The sequence below is a fragment of the Seriola aureovittata genome, chromosome 7 (genome assembly GCF_021018895.1).
Source record: "Seriola aureovittata isolate HTS-2021-v1 ecotype China chromosome 7, ASM2101889v1, whole genome shotgun sequence".
In the NCBI taxonomy this organism is placed as follows: domain Eukaryota; kingdom Metazoa; phylum Chordata; class Actinopteri; order Carangiformes; family Carangidae; genus Seriola; species Seriola aureovittata.
In genome coordinates, this window is record NC_079370.1 from 16,125,269 (window position 1) to 16,142,912 (window position 17,644).

The 17,644-nt window shown below is 41.4% G+C and overlaps 2 protein-coding genes and 1 long non-coding RNA gene across 6 annotated transcripts; 2 read left to right on the forward strand and 1 right to left on the reverse strand.

Annotated features, from left to right (window-relative positions):
- Positions 1 to 569: 569 nt before the first annotated feature.
- si:ch211-79k12.2 (uncharacterized protein LOC568844 homolog) lies at positions 570 to 4,262 on the forward strand. 2 transcript variants are annotated; one of them, XM_056380823.1, is made up of 3 exons: positions 570 to 803; positions 1,006 to 1,270; positions 1,364 to 4,262. In XM_056380823.1, exons 2-3 carry the CDS (start codon positions 1,024 to 1,026, stop codon positions 2,869 to 2,871), a joined length of 1,755 nt encoding a protein of 584 aa, XP_056236798.1. In that variant the 5' UTR covers positions 570 to 803; positions 1,006 to 1,023; the 3' UTR covers positions 2,872 to 4,262. The 2 variants fall into 2 exon arrangements, with proteins under 2 accessions (XP_056236798.1, XP_056236797.1); XM_056380822.1 differs by having other exon boundaries at positions 570 to 799.
- si:dkey-34d22.1 (discoidin, CUB and LCCL domain-containing protein 1) lies at positions 3,777 to 17,618 on the reverse strand. 3 transcript variants are annotated; one of them, XM_056380820.1, is made up of 16 exons: positions 16,854 to 16,904; positions 15,511 to 15,832; positions 14,091 to 14,312; positions 13,310 to 13,447; positions 12,065 to 12,116; positions 11,907 to 11,979; positions 11,680 to 11,813; positions 11,488 to 11,525; positions 10,925 to 11,116; positions 10,091 to 10,203; positions 9,767 to 9,941; positions 9,554 to 9,646; positions 9,252 to 9,345; positions 8,839 to 8,876; positions 8,651 to 8,758; positions 3,777 to 5,163 (listed from the first exon to the last, which is right to left on the reverse strand). In XM_056380820.1, exons 3-16 carry the CDS (start codon positions 14,281 to 14,283, stop codon positions 4,721 to 4,723), a joined length of 1,884 nt encoding a protein of 627 aa, XP_056236795.1. In that variant the 5' UTR covers positions 14,284 to 14,312; positions 15,511 to 15,832; positions 16,854 to 16,904; the 3' UTR covers positions 3,777 to 4,720. The 3 variants fall into 3 exon arrangements, with proteins under 3 accessions (XP_056236795.1, XP_056236796.1, XP_056236794.1); XM_056380821.1 differs by lacking the exons at positions 15,511 to 15,832; positions 16,854 to 16,904 and adding an exon at positions 17,560 to 17,618; XM_056380819.1 differs by lacking the exon at positions 15,511 to 15,832 and having other exon boundaries at positions 16,854 to 17,026.
- On the forward strand, positions 5,172 to 9,941 carry LOC130172253 (uncharacterized). Its single transcript, XR_008828242.1, has 3 exons — positions 5,172 to 5,988; positions 9,267 to 9,355; positions 9,806 to 9,941. It is a non-coding gene; the product is annotated as an uncharacterized LOC130172253 (long non-coding RNA).
- Positions 17,619 to 17,644: the final 26 nt, after the last annotated feature.

Here is a 17,644-nt window from a genome sequence, read left to right on the forward strand (position 1 = left end):
ATTTCCCTATAAGGTCCTCTAGAGAAAAAAGCTCAATGAACAGCCTGTTGTTCCTTTGAGTATTTACTATATAGTGTTTGTGGTATTTAATTAGTGAGTCTAGTTAATGTGATGATCGTAAAAAACTTGATTCCACAATTTCATTAAAAACATTATTAAGATTAATGTTGGTAAATGTTTTTGATTGTATAATCAAAGCAAACTCAACAAGGATTAAAATACTACAACTCTAGAGTTTGTATTACCATAATATGCTGTTGACCATACTAAACCATATACATAGATGCACGTTATCTGAATCTAAACAACTATTCTTGCTTTTCTACAACTTTACAGAGAAGAACTACAGTTAACAGGGAAGCTTGACAAACGCAGATTTATCAGAATTTCATTTTATTTATTCTGACTGATGTTTTATTTTCAACATTCTCTTCAAATAATTACGTACTTTTCGGTTTGATTTTAATATGTGTTTTTTTTTTATCTTAGTTTATTTATACATACTTTTCGAGTGAATATTATATTTCTAGGGGAAAAAAATAGAAGACTACAATTTCCGTCACGTGATTGAAAAACCCGGAAATACAATGTCTGCTTGCTGACGAGATGTCTTCATGGTTGAAAGCTACAGTAGAGACGTTATTATGAAGTGGAAAACGTGTATTTTTTTTGTTGCTTTCATGGTTTTGAACCCCGGCGTTTGAATAACTGACATCGTTGATGTAAAGCTAAGCTGTCGATCTAGCGCCAGCAGCAGCGTTTGTTTTAATTCATGGACAAAGACAAGTGTACCGACATTGTAAGTAAGCGACCCCGTTATTTGATTCAGCTAAAAAGATATAACGTCACACCGGTCTGTTTTGAGAGGAGCCACTATCTTTGGTCACTTAAATTCACTGTCGGCCCACAGTGACCTGGATTTTCTTTTACCGATATAGCAAACACAGTCTATATGTGCAGCTGCGATGCACGATCTGCACTCATGCTTTCTGTGCTTCTTTGCAGCATGGTCCATGCTCCTGGATGGAGATGCATCAGTACATCGGTGACCTTATCACATCTGGAAACACCTCCAAGGATCAGCCAGATGTGCTAAATGCAGTGTGGGGCATGACTGGTGGTGACGCTGTTGCTCTGGGGTTCAAAGGTCCTTCACTTGAGCCTCTACCACATCCTCCACTTGCTCAGGACAAGACAGGGGCAGAGCCAGGCCGGCACATCCAGCCTGGGGCAACACAGAGCAAGGGAGACGCCAGACACAGAAGAGAAGGTTAGAGCTCACAACAGGGATTGTTTCACTTATTTTCTTGATAAAAAATCTTAGTATTCTTTTCATTGTGTTTCATGTTTCCTTTATGTTTAGATTTGCATCATGCCTGTACCTGCCCTGGCTGCCCTTACTCCTCTTCCCCACCTTCCTTTGAGACTTTAAAACCCAGACAGTCTTTGTCCTCACCGCCATGCTCCGATGGAGTATGCCGCCCCAAAGACCTTAGCAGTACTGCTCCAATGAGCCTCAGTGTGTGCCTACCGGACACCACTGTACAAAGCAGCACCACTACATCTGAGTTGGAGACCGGAACGTCCAGCAGACTGCAGGGGGAGGATGCGGACAGAGGGTCTCAGAGCCCAGACCAGAACTCAGAGACTACTCCGTCCAGAACGTCCTCAGGCTCCTTGTCCACTCTCTCCATGTTTCCCTGCTTGTGTTGCCACCGTGGCCTCCAGACGTGCACCCAGATCCTCGGCCACCAAGACAGCACAGACTCCCCATTTTCTCACACCCATGCACATCATCACTTTCATCACCACCACTGCCCTATAACCTCTTGTTTTTCCTGTCCTCAGCTTGCCCACTCTCACTCCTCTCAGCTCTCTGGTCCTTTTCCCTGCTTTCCTTGCCAGCGCTCCTTTCCTACCTGTTCTCAGGTCTGCCACCACCAGAACAGACAAACACAGCAACAAGAGGAGAGAGGCAGGGCATCTGTGACCATGTTGTCGCTGCATCCTTGTATGCACTGCTCTGCTTCCTTTTCAAGACCATCCCAGCTACTCCAGCACCAGCGCTCTGAGCATGCCCACAAACCGTCTGGTTTCCTCTGCACAGAGTGCGGCAGGGCCTTTAACTCGCACAGCAACCTCCGCATTCACCTCAATGTGCACACTGGTGCCCGGCCCTACACCTGCTCCGACTGTGGGAAGAGTTTTAGCCAGTCAGGGGCTCTGAAGATCCACAGGCGCATTCACACAGGAGAAAGGCCATATTCTTGTGGATTTTGCGGCAGGGGGTTTCCCCATCTAGCAGGGGTCCGGGCCCACCAGAGGACCCACACTGGAGAGAAGCCCTACCGCTGCAACCAGTGTGGGAAATGTTTCACCCAGTCTGGAGCTTTGAAAATCCACACCCGTATCCACACAGGAGAGAGGCCCTTTATCTGCAGCCTCTGTGGGAAAGGCTTCTCTAACCGCTCCGGGATCCGCTTCCACTCCCGCACAGTCCACGGGCTGACTTCTGAACATGCTGGAGAAGCTGGAGCTGGGGTTACATATCGTGGAGCAGCAGGCCGTGGCTATCCACCTGGGCATCCCAAGACTTTTCCTTCTGCCAGTGTTGGCCTAAATACACTTAACAGGCCAGATAGCGACTCACGTACAGCTCCGAACTCCAGAGATCCTCCTGCTTCAACTGCTGCTCAGTCTGAGGCAAGAAACCCTGGCAGTAACAGAGAGGGCCTTCTGTATGCATGTGAAGACTGTGGCCTACGTTTTAAAGATGCCCCGTCCAGGAACAGACACCAGACTCTGGTGCACTACTCCTCTGATGGGAGAGAGGAAGAAGGGGGGGCAGAGGAAAGAGTTAAGCACAAATGAGAGAGTCTGGGGTAGCAGCGCAAAGGGAAGGAATGTTACAATGGTTTTAAATGTTAAAATTATTTTTTGCGGAATACATTCTGTTGGTATTATTCTTGTCAATTAGGAAAGTCTTGGAAATTGCACTACTTCTTTTTGAGCTACCATACAGACTCAAATTGACTTATATTTTGAAATACAATTTGATTTGTCCTACCTTTTGTGATTTCAAGGAGAGTCTGATTGATACAAAATGATTTGATAGAAGTTCATACCTCAGACTGGTTGATATTTTTCTATATTGAGGTATCCAGTTGTCTGTTTGTGCAGATTCACAACTGCTACTGGCTTTAAGTGTATCTTAAAGTAACCTTAAGCACATCACTGCTGCAATCACACACACCAGGCCAACTTCTGAAGTATTTTCAGAAGTTTTATTGTGCCTTATCCAGCAGTGGAAGAAGCTGTATTCTCCTTGTTGTATTATAGCGAATAAATTGCTAAATGTGGCACCAAATAACTTGTCAATGCATTCCCAAAAGTTACAATTTTTGAGGGTCAGTTTTAGATATAATGGAGGACTATTTGCAACCTGACCCCTAAACTTACTAAATTCCTTATAACAGGAAGTACAATTTTCTTACTTAAGTACAAATCTATTTTGTATTTTGCGTGATCAGTGTGAACAAGAGCAATGCCATTTGTTTATTTAAATAATGTTAATTAGTAATTTCACTGTTTGAGACCTATATTTTCCATATAAAAAAAATCACAGAAAATCCAGTGGACTTTGCATGGCTTTTAAATGTAAGTAAAAAGAAAGTTAAAGTAGGGAGTAAAGAGTTAATTTAACTTAACTGTGTAAGTGTATTTCACGTGTGAGAAAGTTGCTGTAAAGAAGCCCAATAAGCAACAAGAAGGCCACACACTGGCATCTTTCTTTAATATGGTTTTCTGGCACTCTCCTCTCTAATATAGGAGGTCTGTGAACACCCTCAGAGAAAAAGTAGTCTCTTTTCCAGACTGGTGGGCAACAACATGACAACAGTTCTGGAATTTGGTCGAGTTGTATGTGTCTTGCTGTAGGGCATTGGAGTAGGTTGAATCACAGAGGCATTAGTCCATGTTAAGTCCTCCATCGTTATAGAAGACTGTTGTGCCTTTCTGTGTTATAATATAATCCAAGCATTTATTTTAAACCAATCTTTGATTACTTTACTATGTATGTTAGAAATGAATGACGGTCATCTAAGGAATGAGAACCGGCACACAAAGTACGCAATCCATTATTGTTAGGTGTTCAAAGAGAGCCACCTAGTGGTTAAATATGATCATTACAACATATTAACCACTTAGTTACAGTGTATCATTTATAGTGCTTCTTAAATGTTGTTTTTTTTTTTTTTTTTTTTTTACAAAAACATGTTGAAATTGTACATTGTGAAGACAAGTAACATTCATTTTTTTTGCATTAACCTGTTAAATAGACTGAAGCATACATTTCTGTATGTATTTCTGAAAGTGCAGCTTGTGATTAAACATTACATCAATAAACAGTATCTCTGAGACACGACTGAACCTGGATTTTCTTTGTGCATCACAGGATATTTCCACTGTACAACTACATACTTCCTGGGAGAAAATATCTGTGTCCATATGGCTCTCAGATTATTCTGTACTCTGAGTAGTGTACCCTGATATATGCATAATGGTCCAAAGTGACTCCTTACTGGAAGTTCAGCTCTGTCAGCATTAGTACACTCTGGACAACACTGTCCAGCTTAGCGTCCACTTGAGATCACTCCAAGTGGTCCTCTGGTCCCAAAGCACATTTTAGAATCTTTTTTCTGTGTGTCTAAGCTTGCTGTGCTCACAAAGGCTCCTCGTATGTGTGCTTCATCGGTAAGGAGTCACATGACTTGGGCTCAGCGTAGACCACGCTGACTGGTCGTGGGCCACTAGCATGTAGAGCAGGAGTGCAGTAGCCGTTGGACAGCACCCTGTGTGAGGGGCAGTCATACTGAGCGTGGCTGGATGTTGTCCTGGCACCAGTGGCAGGTGCTAGTATAGCAGGTCTATGCGTATTGTTGTGAAGCATCCCTGTCAAAGTCTGCAGGTTGGACTCGGAGAGCTGCTCACTGAATGGGGTGGCATACTCTGGTTCTGGGGGAAGTGGCTCAGCATACTCTGGCAGGTTGCCAGGAGTGTCATAATGGTTCAAGATGAAGGGGGTGGTGTAGCCCTCATCTACGGAGGGTCTAAATGTCGACCCAACCTTCTGTCCAATAGCTGCAACAGCAGGCTCTGCATAGTCTGGAATGAATGAATAGATGAATTAATTAGTCTGTTTTTCTCTTCATCTGAGATCCAACAAACACTGGCATACTATGTGTAACAGATGAAATCAGAATCAAAAACCATATCTGTTTTTTCCCAGATATTTACCTTACATATATTACATAAATATATTTGGCCAATTTGTGTTACTGTCAGCTCTGAGCAGTTGCCAGGCAACCAGCGGGGACTCCAGGAAGTTTTTGGTCCCAGCCAAGAAATAAACTGGCACATATCCCCCTGGAAAGTGGTGCAATGTCATTTTTACACTTAAGTTTATGTATTGATTTAACAGTTGTAGAGCTGTGGAGGTGGACAGAGTCAGGCTAACTGCTTCCAGTTTTTGTGCTACGCTAACCTGCTGCTAGCTGTAGCCTTAGCTGACATATTCTCATCTAACTCTCTACAAGAAAGCAACTCAGCAAATGACACTTTATAGACTCTTTAAGTTTCTGTAAAAAATTTCCCCAATTACTGAAACTTTCCCCTGTATTTACTCAGCAGCGGTGCAGATTATACCACTACTGCTAAATTCCAGATGATAATTTATATGAACTACTAATCCACGGACGCGTAACAACATAGTTTTGTGACAGAAATTGTACTCCAGCAATTTGATTTAGTAAAAAACGGGTAGGGACATCTGACGGTAAACTCAACAAACTTGCCGCTGTGTCCCGCCCTCAGCACCATCTGACTGGCTAGACGTCACCAGTAATAGCCTATCACACTGAAGGCTGCTGTGTACACAGCCGGTCACAGACTAGAGCAGCTGCGGCTAAGGAGTGGACCCGCATGTCGCAGGTAAGACAGCAGACATCACTGAAGTTATAATAAACATCACAGTCCTCTACACTGAAGTCACAACAACACCACACTCTGGTGAACAAGTTTATCTGTTGGTTCAAGACACAACGAGAGAGAGAGAGAGAGAGAGAGAGGAAGAGAGAAGCTAGCGCTAACTGCTAAGCTAAAGCAACTAGCTGATCTGAACAGCATGTGAACAACTGTTGTTGAATTAGTTAAAGTCACTAAAAGGAGCAGAGAGCTCTGGGTGCTTGAGAAGAACTAGTGTAAGTTTAAATGTACAGCGGGTAATTAGTCACTGTGACTAAGGAAAAAGCAAAATTGATGGTGAAGCGGTGAATGCCTGTGAAGCAAAGGAAAAGATTAGCAGTAAGTTGTCAATATGGCAGTAAATGTACAGACCAGTGTGTCAGTTAATAAATGCTGCAGCTTCTCAAGACCAATAAAAGTCGCATGTTGTTTCCCCAACTGCTGGAAAAGTGAAGGGTATTAGCATTAGCAAACATCTCCCTGAGGCTATGTTAACAGTACGTTTTTGGCTGTTATGTAAGTAACGTTAATCAGCTGCTTGTCATTACTACCTGCATGTCCATTAGTAAGATCCTCTGCCAGTAATTAAAGCACAGCCAGTGCGCTCCACAGGGTAAGGCAAGCTACTTCTAATCGATGCAGTTATATTACCGCACGTGAACGTCAGGTACAAGCTTAGACTAAACTCAAATTTGTCCTGTACACATACATCTTGATAGTTGAATCATATTTAAATTTTCAGATGAGTCTATTAAACTGGTTGGTTAGGAAGAGAAAGGAGGACCATGGAGGAGCTGAGGTTAGTAAAGCAAATTAGGGATGCAAACTAGTCACCTTAAGATAATGAAAAGTTTCTTTTATATTTTAATGTAAAAATGCCTACACAGAATGGAGTCAATAAAAACGCTGGTAACATGTTGCCTATCTAAGTGCTAAAGTGTGTTACTAAAAAAAAAGACCAGTGGTGCAGATGGTAAATGTGCATTTCATTTTTTGATATTAATTTCTACAGATAAATAAAAAAGCTGTGAATTGAGACACAAAAGACAAACATGAATAATCCTATATATAATGATACTATGGTCATTTAATTTGAAGCTATTCTGACTCGCATGAATATGGGCTGGGGTCGTATCCTCGTGGACACCGGCACAACAGCACCGCTGCAGAAAATAAATTCTAGAGGGAACAATGCAGCTCTTATTATCATTTATGTCATTGTTTAGTGGTCACTTTCTTAACTTGCAATGGAACATTTCATCATCTTACTACAGCTTGTTCCACATATTTTTTATATCCATGTTAACAAGGCACTCCTACAAAAGACTTTAGTCTTGTTTCCCCTGTAAATAAAAGTTCTATTCTATCCATCAATGTCACCTAATGTTCTTATCGAATTAAAACCAGGAGTATAATCTTTAAAACCATTTAATTACTTGAGAGTATCTTTAAATCTTTTTTATCTGTGTGATAAAATTATTTCTAAACTCAAGGTTCACTTTGTTGGCTACTCCCAAACTTTCCCAGCCCTCTCCACCTGCTGAAGAATGCTGTGAGATGCAGCTGAAAGCTTTGGGATTAGCCACGCAATCGAACCTTGAGCTTAGAATTTTTTCAAAACCAGGTGTGAGTAGGTATGTCAGAAACACTTTTACTGTTTTAGTTCTATATTTTTAAGACTCTTTGAAGACCCTTGAAGACAGCCAATATGTATAGGAAAATCAGACATTTTATGAGTTTTAAAAACGTACTGGTTCATCCCCACTAATACTCCATTACTGTGATGAAAAATGTTATTAAATGCGCATGAAAACATTAACTGCACAGTAGTATCTTTTAACTAATGGGAAAACTCATTTGCCTCTTGCATCTTCTGCTGTGATTTCAGGGAAATGCTTTTTGTCTACTCAATAGCACTCTCATACCAGACCAGTGTTGAGCCCCTGCATGAGCTGCCTTGCCAGCAACAATGTCTCCTCTAATAACAGGGACGGGGGATGACAGTGAAGCACTCAGACCAGACCAGACCCTCCGCTTTGCCCCAGCAGCAGAGGCTGTGGTGTGGGAGGCCTAGACCCTTACTCAAGAGTCCACAGGGAGCCTCAGAGCCAGAACTATTTTAATTAGACAGGCTTTAGTGAGGGCTTTGATTGTCTTAGCATTGACCCTCTGTCCTGTTTATCACTGGACCTCTCAGTGAAGGGCCCCCTCGCTGGGGGAGGGGATGGGGGATTCAGAGAAGGTAATGGTGGTGGTGGTGGGGAGTAGGCTGAGCACTCTTTATCGTGCTCCAATTAAAGGGTCTCTTTCAGAGAGGCTCCGTGGACCAAAGAAAGGAATGTTTATACTGCGACTGGGTGATGGGCTGAGCCAGGGCAAAGAATGGACAGCCCGTGGAGAGAGCTGTTTGCCTGTCAGGCCTGGCATGAGCTCCTCAAACTGACCACTGAAGCCAGAAACTGTTCAAGTGGGAAAGATGGAGGAGGGAAAAACTTGAGACAACCATTAAACTCTGAATGGGCTCTGAAAAAAGTAGCAAAAAAGGCGCAGGAGCAGATGGTTACTTAAAGAAAAAGTTGCTGTGGTGTTAAAAAAGGAAAAGTCATAAAATATTTCTATGAATTCTCACCATTGAGAGGGGGGCTAGGTAGAGCGTCATGGACATTTCGCTCCAGAGGGTAGGAGATAAGCTCTGATTGTGGGCAGGGCAGACTCTTTGCCTGGAAACTCTGACAACCTGCTTGACAAACAAACAGAGTCAGAGGCTTTTTAGCAGGAGATTATAAAATGGAAAATGTAATAGAGCCCTTGACTTACTTTCGGGTAAGGAGTACTTCATTTGTGAATCTTTTTTTCTGTATGGAGGAGATGAAGAAGAAGCATTTAGTTACTGAACACATTAGATTACATTTCCGACATTTCTGTGCTATGACTACTAGTGCGTCACCATTAGATGAAATGAAATGACTAGTCGATTAATCCATTGCCAGAAAAATAATCATAAAAAGATAATCACTCAACAAAATATCTCTGGGTTTCAGACTTTTGGTCGAACATAATCATAACCATAGACTGAACAGTTCCTGAACACCAAAAATACTTAGGCATGAACAAATAATTACCTTTTGTACATGTGTTTTAAAATCTATTTCATAAGACCATGTGAAAAATGTATCAAAAAATAAACCATATTCATAAAGTACACAACAGTATATATTAAAATATTGTACCTTCGCTTCCACCAGATTCCAGCCAACAAACAACTGCCGCACATTATCAACCCCAGTACCACTCCCACGGCCACTATCACTGGCTGACTGGTGCCTACAGGAGGGTAAGTGTCAGAGTAAGTAAACAGTTGTACAGGTGTCAGGAAGTAATGCAGTTTATTGCAATGTACACAACGGTGAATATGAGATTAAAGGACAATTGGAATTGTTTTTACTGATGTGACAAGTATCCTTCCCCACACAGAGTGGTATTAACTTTCATTGTGCATATAGATGAATTAGAAGGTGATGCAAGTTCATACTCAGTTTTGTTTCCACTAACACTGGGCCCTCTGCGGGGGTGGGTGAGGGGCTTGGGTGTGGTGTACCCATGTTAACTTTGATGGACGGAGATTCTGTGGGACAAGTAGCAGCACAGCAAAACTTATAATGAGGAATTCTCAACTGCTAAACAAATCATGTGAACAGATTAAGTTGATTGGGGGTAAATCGGAAGACTAGTAGTTAATGCCTACTTCCAGTTGAGCGGGACCTTGGTGTCATCTTTGCAACAGGACAACCCAGGACCTGGACCTGAGCTGAAGCTCTGCCATGCCAGTTCAGTGGCTGTAGCCGAACAAACCGAGCCACCACAGAGGGAAACAAGCTGTTGAGAACCCTGAGGTGGCCATCAGTATAGGACTGAAACACCTGGGAACCATAACAACCAAGTTACTCATTCACAGAGGACACCAGGAAGCTTACAGTAGAAACTCAGTAGCCGCATAAGCTCAGGAGTGTTGGAGCCTCATTAAGAACCATCATCAAGCGAACATCAGAGAGTCCACTGCAATGCATACCTTTTTTTCTCTGCTGAGAGCACCTTTGTAAAGCTTCCAATTCTTTCTGTCCTTGCTGAAAAGAAGAATGAAGGATTCTGTGTAGTACTCGTTTGATCCCATTGTTATTATTCCTGAGAGAAGAGAACACAATGGTTTTTTTTTTTTTTGGATCAACATGAATGAAAGTAGTTCCACACAATGCAGAAAAAACACTGTGGAAATTAATAAAAGGATATGCTTTGTTGAAATTAGGTACGAAATGAATTGTAGTGAAGTAAACATTTAGAGGATAATGTCAGTGAGATATATTTTCTTGCTTTCAACAAATTCCATGAAAAGACCAAAACCAACAACACATTCAACCTGTCAATACTTCCTGAAGTTTTTTTTTTTAATGCACATTAATTTCCTAAAACAACTCAGCACTGTAGGTTTAAGCAAAATTTATGTAAACAGGAATAAGAACTGTATTTTCTGGGTACTATTTCCAGGATTTGACACACATTTGGTGTACTAGCAAGTATTTCCAGCAGCAGGATAAGTGCATGGGATTGAATCAAAATGAATTACTATAGTCATGTTCATCCTAATGTCGGACCATGTTTCCCGATTGCAACACTGTGACTCAATTATGTGTTTTAGTTTTTGGGCAACAATGGAAGTCAATGGCTCAGAGGAATAACTTAATGTATATAAGGCTGCACCTTTCAGTCAGTTCAATTCATTGTTGGTATTGGTCTTTTCAATAAGAAAAACATTGATTATTACCAGACTTATCCTTTAGACAGCTTCATTTAAATAAGCATATTTCTACACACCAATACAAATTTTCTATTCACATTCTCAACAAACCTGTGATAGTGCGTCTATCACTCAGCTCCAGCTCCAACCACGGGCTGGGATCGTTACTGTCCGCTGCCCAGGGTAGGAACTCATGACTAGAACCCATGTTTCGGGAGGACCAGAACATTCTGTGCTCTTGACTGTTTATGTTCCAGAAAGATGAGGCATTAAAACCAGAAACAGCCAGGATGTCGTTGCATTCTGTTGAGAGACCAAAGGAAAGGATACAGTGACGAAAATAGTTCATTATGTAACCCAGAGTGTTTTTACATATGGTAACACACAAGTCATTTATACTTTGCTGCTGATAATTTTTTGCAGGCTATACAGACTCTCTAATGAAGAAAGAATTTTTTTTTTTATACTATAGTGGAAGGAATGGAAGATTATGAAGGGTGGGTGGGAAAATTACACATCAAAGATTTAAAACATGACAGAATGGCTGGAAAAATGGACAGCAGGAATATAGATACTATATTGCTTGTATTAAATTGGCTCAAACATGCAAATACAGTGATTATATCATTTAAAATCTGCAACATGTGGTGATAAATGTCTCATCTTGCTCATACCTTGGCTAAACAGCAGCTTCTTTTCAGATAATGATCCCCTGTCAAAAGAGGATGGTTGAAAGGTCAGTGCATCTACATAATCAAATACAAATCAGGATTTCACTAAACCCATTTGGAGCTCACTGGCAGCCACTGTGATATTACTGCTATCACTCATTTTTAATTTTTGACTACAAATAACAGCAGACACACATTTTAGAAAGGATTCCATTGGCAAAGGTGGATTCATAGAGTGTAAGACTTCTCCCACGAGTCACAGCGACACGACCTCCCATATTATCAGATGCAGCTCCAGCATGGATAGCAGACTTGCACAGAACTGAGGTCTGTGGAAGAGGGGAAGTATTGAATATTTTCAGAGATGAGTTTAATTTAAATAATCTAACACAGATTGGCTGAATGAAATGTGTTGTACTTACATCTCTGTAACCATGTTCAGAGTTACCCCACACGTCCCCTGTGACATTCTTACATCCAGCAGGGCAGTACACACTGAAAAACAGTAGAATAACATGTGAGAGACACTATCGTACTGAAACAGACTCTATTATGGGAAATGAAGAGGTCAACCACTTACCTGAAATGCTCTGAACTAAAATGAGATCCTCGTTGCAAACAAGAAATGAGATCTGTAACAAGAAGAAGAAAGACAGATGTTAAAAATGAACACTCGTGAGAATAACTTTTATTTAATAGTACGGTGTGAGACCCAGTATCTCAGGCTTACATAATACCCACTCACTCAACAACACACAAACAGATTCTGTGTGAGACAGTCTAGCATGCTCTGTGTGCTAAATTAGGGGATGAGCGGTCATCGCTGTTGATGTGACTAAGCCCTTTGTTACTGTGACTTTGTCACAGTTCACGAGTACAGCGAATGGTCCTCGTGTGATCACAGTTAACAGACAGTGGTTTGTATGTCTGAACACAGGCTTAGCTCCAGACGTTGCTGGATTTCATAAACAACTCAAACACAAAAACAGGAAACTATGATACATACTGTACAGGACAGATTACCTCATGTAGAGAAAAGGAAACTATCTCTAAGTATAGACTAGCATTCAAGTCCACACGCTTATTAAAATCATACACAGGAGGAACTTTAACGTTTGTATTATTTTGTGATTGAATCTAAATGATCAAGAAACATTAGATTTGTAGTTCAATCCCTAAATAAATGTATGTATAGACATGTTACAATCTGTTTTTGCACTGGTAGAAAGAGAGTGAAAATATGATCTATATGTGGACTTGATAGCTGCTAGATCAACAGCCTCTAGGCTGAGATGCCTTATGGCATCTAACATGGGATGGGAGTGGGCTTGCAGTGGTTAACAGGCTAATGAAGAGGAGGGGGAGAGGAAAAGAAAGCCAGCCACTCCATGCAACAGACTGAGGCCTCAGGCCTCATTCCATTCTGCCTGAGAGAAGGAGTCTCACTCCTACTTTCTGAGCAAACACGCCAGAGCAAAGATAGTGATGGAGGATGAATGCCAATAAGCAGTGACTCATGCACTTACAACCACACATATGTACACATCAACACACAAGTGCACATAAACATGGACAAATATTAATTCAGACACCCGTGTTATGATTACACCAGTGTAAACATGGAAATGGGCACACAGAAATTCAATTCAAACTACACATCACAAATTTCAAATTTCAATTTCAAATGTGAAGATATGTGCTCTACATACACAATAACAACACAATTGTAAAAACAGCTGGTAATGATCATCATTCATATACTCATTATAATTAAACAAATAGCACTTACATAGCTTACATTAGTGTGTACAAATTACTGTCATACCTGAATACTGGTCTGTGGCATAGGACAGTAGAAACCCTCGTCCAGAGCGGTGTGGGCCTGACTTGAAGGTTATTGTCACTTCATTGCTTTTAAGTGACACATTCTTCTGCGATGCATCAAGCTTCCCACACACTGGACCTGTGAATACGCAGACCCATAAAGTATATTTCTAAAAGAAAACAAGCTCAAATGTAGCACAACTGTCTGCACTGTAGATTTCTTGGAATAGGAACATGTCTATTTCCAGTCCTTAATAATGGCTGTAGATGATCTGAGTCAATCTCACCCCACTAATGCTTTACTGTGTAGTAAACAGTAGAGCCATGTTGACTGTCACTTGGAAAATATGCATGTACGAACAGCTACGTAACAAAGAAAACAAAATACAAATCACCATACAGGTTCTGTGGAATCCAATAGTAAACACCAAGGGCAACTTAACAGAATATTTAAATCACTCAACCTTCATTTTAGTGTGTTGTCAAACTTTTATGCCCTCAAGACACGACTTGATACACCTGGTTGGAAAACGTTCATGTGTCTGTTGCGAAACTGGGTTTGCCTAATCTATTAATGTGTCAATGTAATGGCATGCCCTGTGTGTATTACACAGTCATGGATGTGAGAGCATCAGTAATGACATGGGACATCAAAAAATCTATCAACAGATATTTCAGAAAGGAGCGATAGGTACACACGAGAGCCGATCCATGATGTCCAAAAAACATGATGATCGGACATAAACATGAAATACATTAAAAAACACGGTGGAGAGGCTTACCCAGACTGGGTTCCCCATTCTTGTCTGTGATCACAACAGAGCCATTGCTGCAGCCAGGACTGTTCTCAACATCAAAATCCCCAAACAGCAGTCGCAGCGTGTGGCCTTCTGGCACACGAAGCCTCCACTTACACCAAGTGTTACTGGGGTAGGTGCCTGGATAGTTCTGAGAGGACAAGGTGCCAGACTCCATGCCCAGCAGTGTATGTCCACAGCCATTACCTGAAATAAATACAAGTACAATAACAAGGCTGTGACAAAAGAAGGGGACAGTTCATAGGTAAAATTCATCCTGCAGGATATGTTTAGCTGATTTCATTCTAAAATGAGACTCAAACCACTTGCTGTTCATCCAATCTGCTCTTTAAACATAACTGCACAAACTGAAGAGTGACCCTTCAGATTTTGTGTCACTGTTATTTAAAATGTCAAAGTCAAAAGCAGCCATGACAATTTTCAATAGCACAAGTCAGAATATTCACACTGCTTGTTTTGTCTGATCACAATCCAAAACCCAAAGGTATTAAGTCAAATATTATAGATGATTAAAATAACCAGCAAATATTCACTTTCGAGAAGCTGCAACTAGCTAATTATTGGGATATTTCTCTTTTTTATGCCTAAACTAGTGCTATCAATGCTGTTTACAGGCACTGACTAATGCAGTTGGTAAATATCAAAGTATTTTTAAAAACTTATATGTTTCACCTCTGAAACAGCTGTGAGAAGAGAGGAGTTATCAGCTGAGCACCTCAAGCTTAAGCAAGGTAAAAATCCCACAATCGCAGACAATTTCATCATTAGTTCGCCTAATTAAATACACTTGGGGCTTTTTTAATGCCCCGTTTCAGGACAGATGAGTAATATGTCTATTCTGAACATGCACAGCAGACCAGGGCGTGTTTATACTCTTCTGATCATAACTGTGAGATGACAACTGCTGGTGTAAGAAGTGCTCATCTCCAAAAACTATAACCTGTACATTGGATATATGGATATATTGGATGTTCTTGAGAGCAAAGGCAAGAAAGCTGATCAAAGGTTTGTTATTTTTCTAAAACTATGAATTAGTTTCCTTATGAACAATGTTTGTTGAATGTTGATACATTACATCCTCTGACCTGTGGTTGCTGTGACTAATGCTAGAACTGGAATGGAAAAACACAAATATTTAGATCGTCTAACATCCCTGTGGGTCACAGAAAATAAATGAGTCAATTCCCACAGTGGTCACACAGAGATAAGTGCTATTGGGGCTGCAGGCTCAAATCCTACTCCTAAAATGTCAATTTCCGAGAATGGTCAAAACAAAAAGGGCACCACGGTCCATCCAAGCCTACACATCAAGCCTGTCCGTGTCTTCCATATAAGGCTCCTGGAGATTTGTTGAAGGGAAACCAGAGGATAACCTTCCACTTACTGTGTCAAACACATCCTGCATCACACCAGCTGTTCCCCTGTTTCCCGTCAGCTCCTCAGCTCCTAATACCATAAACCTTTGGATGTTATTGCCCCTCCTCAAGTCCCCAAAGGATTCCCTGGAAATGCCACAGCGACATACTGTAACTGTGGGCAACAGACCGTGGATCTGTCACCTTCCGGTGGGAGGCCACAGTGGCAGCAATGCTGGGGAAGTTCTGGGTGGCCGGTAATCTTCCCCTGTTCACTGAACCCTTTCACCTACAGTCTGTCTCCAGGCCAGTCTGTGTCTGGGTTCATGCAGTGAGGGATATGTGTTCAGCCTGTTCTGACCAGTTCAAAAATTCAGATGGTGAATTACAGAAAAGTGGAGTCAAACTGGGTGGCAGGAGAGCAGACAGTCAATCAAAAGCACCCCGGCAACATTGTTTTGCTGGCAGGTCCTTACAGGTCCACACTAGCAGACAGGATGTTCACCTGTGCTACCTGTCACTACACTGCCTTATTCTGTCTTGTGTGTCAATCACAACATTTCAACACAGAGGCTAAAATGTTTCCCCTATTCCCTGGCCCCACCAAAGCCCTTTGCATATTTCCAAGTAAAGTAAAAAGTGATTCAGAATAAATAATTGACCCTGGACTTAATCATCCTCTGCTGTGAGGAAACCAAAGGCCCGGAGACAGTCAAAAACAACAAAAAAGTTCTGTGGTATGGCGTGTGATAGTCATAGTCTGCGGGGCCATAAATTGGTTTTCTATTTGTCTATGGTCACAGTGATTCATACTGCACATGGACTTGACTGCTGTTTTAAAAAAAAAACCGTGGGAAAGGTAAGCTTATAGCTGGGATCAGTAGGTAAACATGGACAAGGGAAGAGTATGTCAAGAATGCTGCCATGACATTACATGGTCGACCTTTGCACCTACTTCAATTTGACATACAGTATTTATCCACTGACCTAAACACACAGACTAATGTAAGTTTCTTGTGGTTCATAAAAGTAGAATTCACATCAGAACATGTCAAAGCTGTCAGCAGTTGTGTTTTACAGGCTTAGCTAGCTAATAGTGAAGTTAGTAGTTGCTCATGTAAAATTCAGTAGATATGACTGATATTGACTAGCTTAGGTAGGATGCACGGGATGTTTTAAAGCCATTTGGTCACTGGTGCTCGTTGCCAGTCCTTTTAAAACATTTCACTCCGTAAAAACATACAATTAAATTAAAATAAAATGGCAAATAATCTGTTTTAGCTGCTCATGACCGTAAGGTTAGTGGTAGGCACACAAGATATTTGAAATAAAGTCTCGTCACAAAATGTCAACAAAATAGGCTTTTTCTTACCCTCCTGCCCGTGAACAACTAAGGAACAGACGCTAAAAGTGAACCAGAAACCGGTAATGAGAGACTTCACAGCATCCCCGATGTTTTCACACTTAACAAGCATGATTTCCAGAGCTCTGCGTAGAAAAAGTAAGGTGCAAGCCCCGCAGGCTCGAGGCTCTGCCTTCAGTAAAAAGTTATAGTACAAAGTACTGCATATTTACTATTGGCCACGGGACGTAAACTCGACTTCTCATTGGTTGTCCTGGAGTGCCAATCAAAGAATCCCAAGCATTCCATTCCCAAATATGGGCGGTATGATTTGTAGGTGTGCGCTGATCTGAGACCAGCCGCCAGCAGCAATACTAATGATTTACTCTCGTTTGCACTGAACCTGGACCTCGCCTTGCCATTTTCTTCTTCTTCTTTTCTTCTTGATGGCTATTTCGTAAATTTACCATCTCAAACGACTGAAAATGTTGCATTCAAATGTCGAAAAACCAAGGACAAACAGTTTGAAATATCTTGTTCGTGCCTTTCGACACACCTACATTTCTTTTTCCTCAACTGACAGCAAAACCTGCCACCTGCCGGTGAAACGCAGGCAGCAACAAAAACATAACACGCAACTGTTATGAACTACGTTTATTGCACGACAAACCAACAAACATGAAACCACACAAGTGGCAATTAAAACTAAAAAGTCTGCACTGAATCTGAAACCTACCACGAGGGAACTATTCATTAAAAAAAACATCTTCACTGTTCCCTTTGGCTGTGGAAAACATGTTTTAGGAGCTTCAAGTCTTCCA

Excerpts from the sequence above, each read along its gene's own strand:
- si:ch211-79k12.2 (XM_056380822.1), top strand. The coding sequence starts at position 773 with ATGGACAAAGACAAGTGTACCGACATT. Across the intron at positions 800-1,005 it reads AAGACAAGTGTACCGACATT|CATGGTCCATGCTCCTGGAT; the intron begins GTAAGTAAGCGA and ends GCTTCTTTGCAG. Across the intron at positions 1,271-1,363 it reads CGCCAGACACAGAAGAGAAG|ATTTGCATCATGCCTGTACC; the intron begins GTTAGAGCTCAC and ends CTTTATGTTTAG.
- si:dkey-34d22.1 (XM_056380819.1), bottom strand. The coding sequence starts at position 16,956 with ATGCTTGTTAAGTGTGAAAACATCGGGGATGCTGTGAAGTCTCTCATT. Across the intron at positions 9,647-9,766 it reads AAGGTCCCGCTCAACTGGAA|AATCTCCGTCCATCAAAGTT; the intron begins GTAGGCATTAAC and ends CTTGTCCCACAG. Across the intron at positions 5,164-8,650 it reads ACCTAGCCCCCCTCTCAATG|ACTATGCAGAGCCTGCTGTT; the intron begins GTGAGAATTCAT and ends CATTCATTCCAG.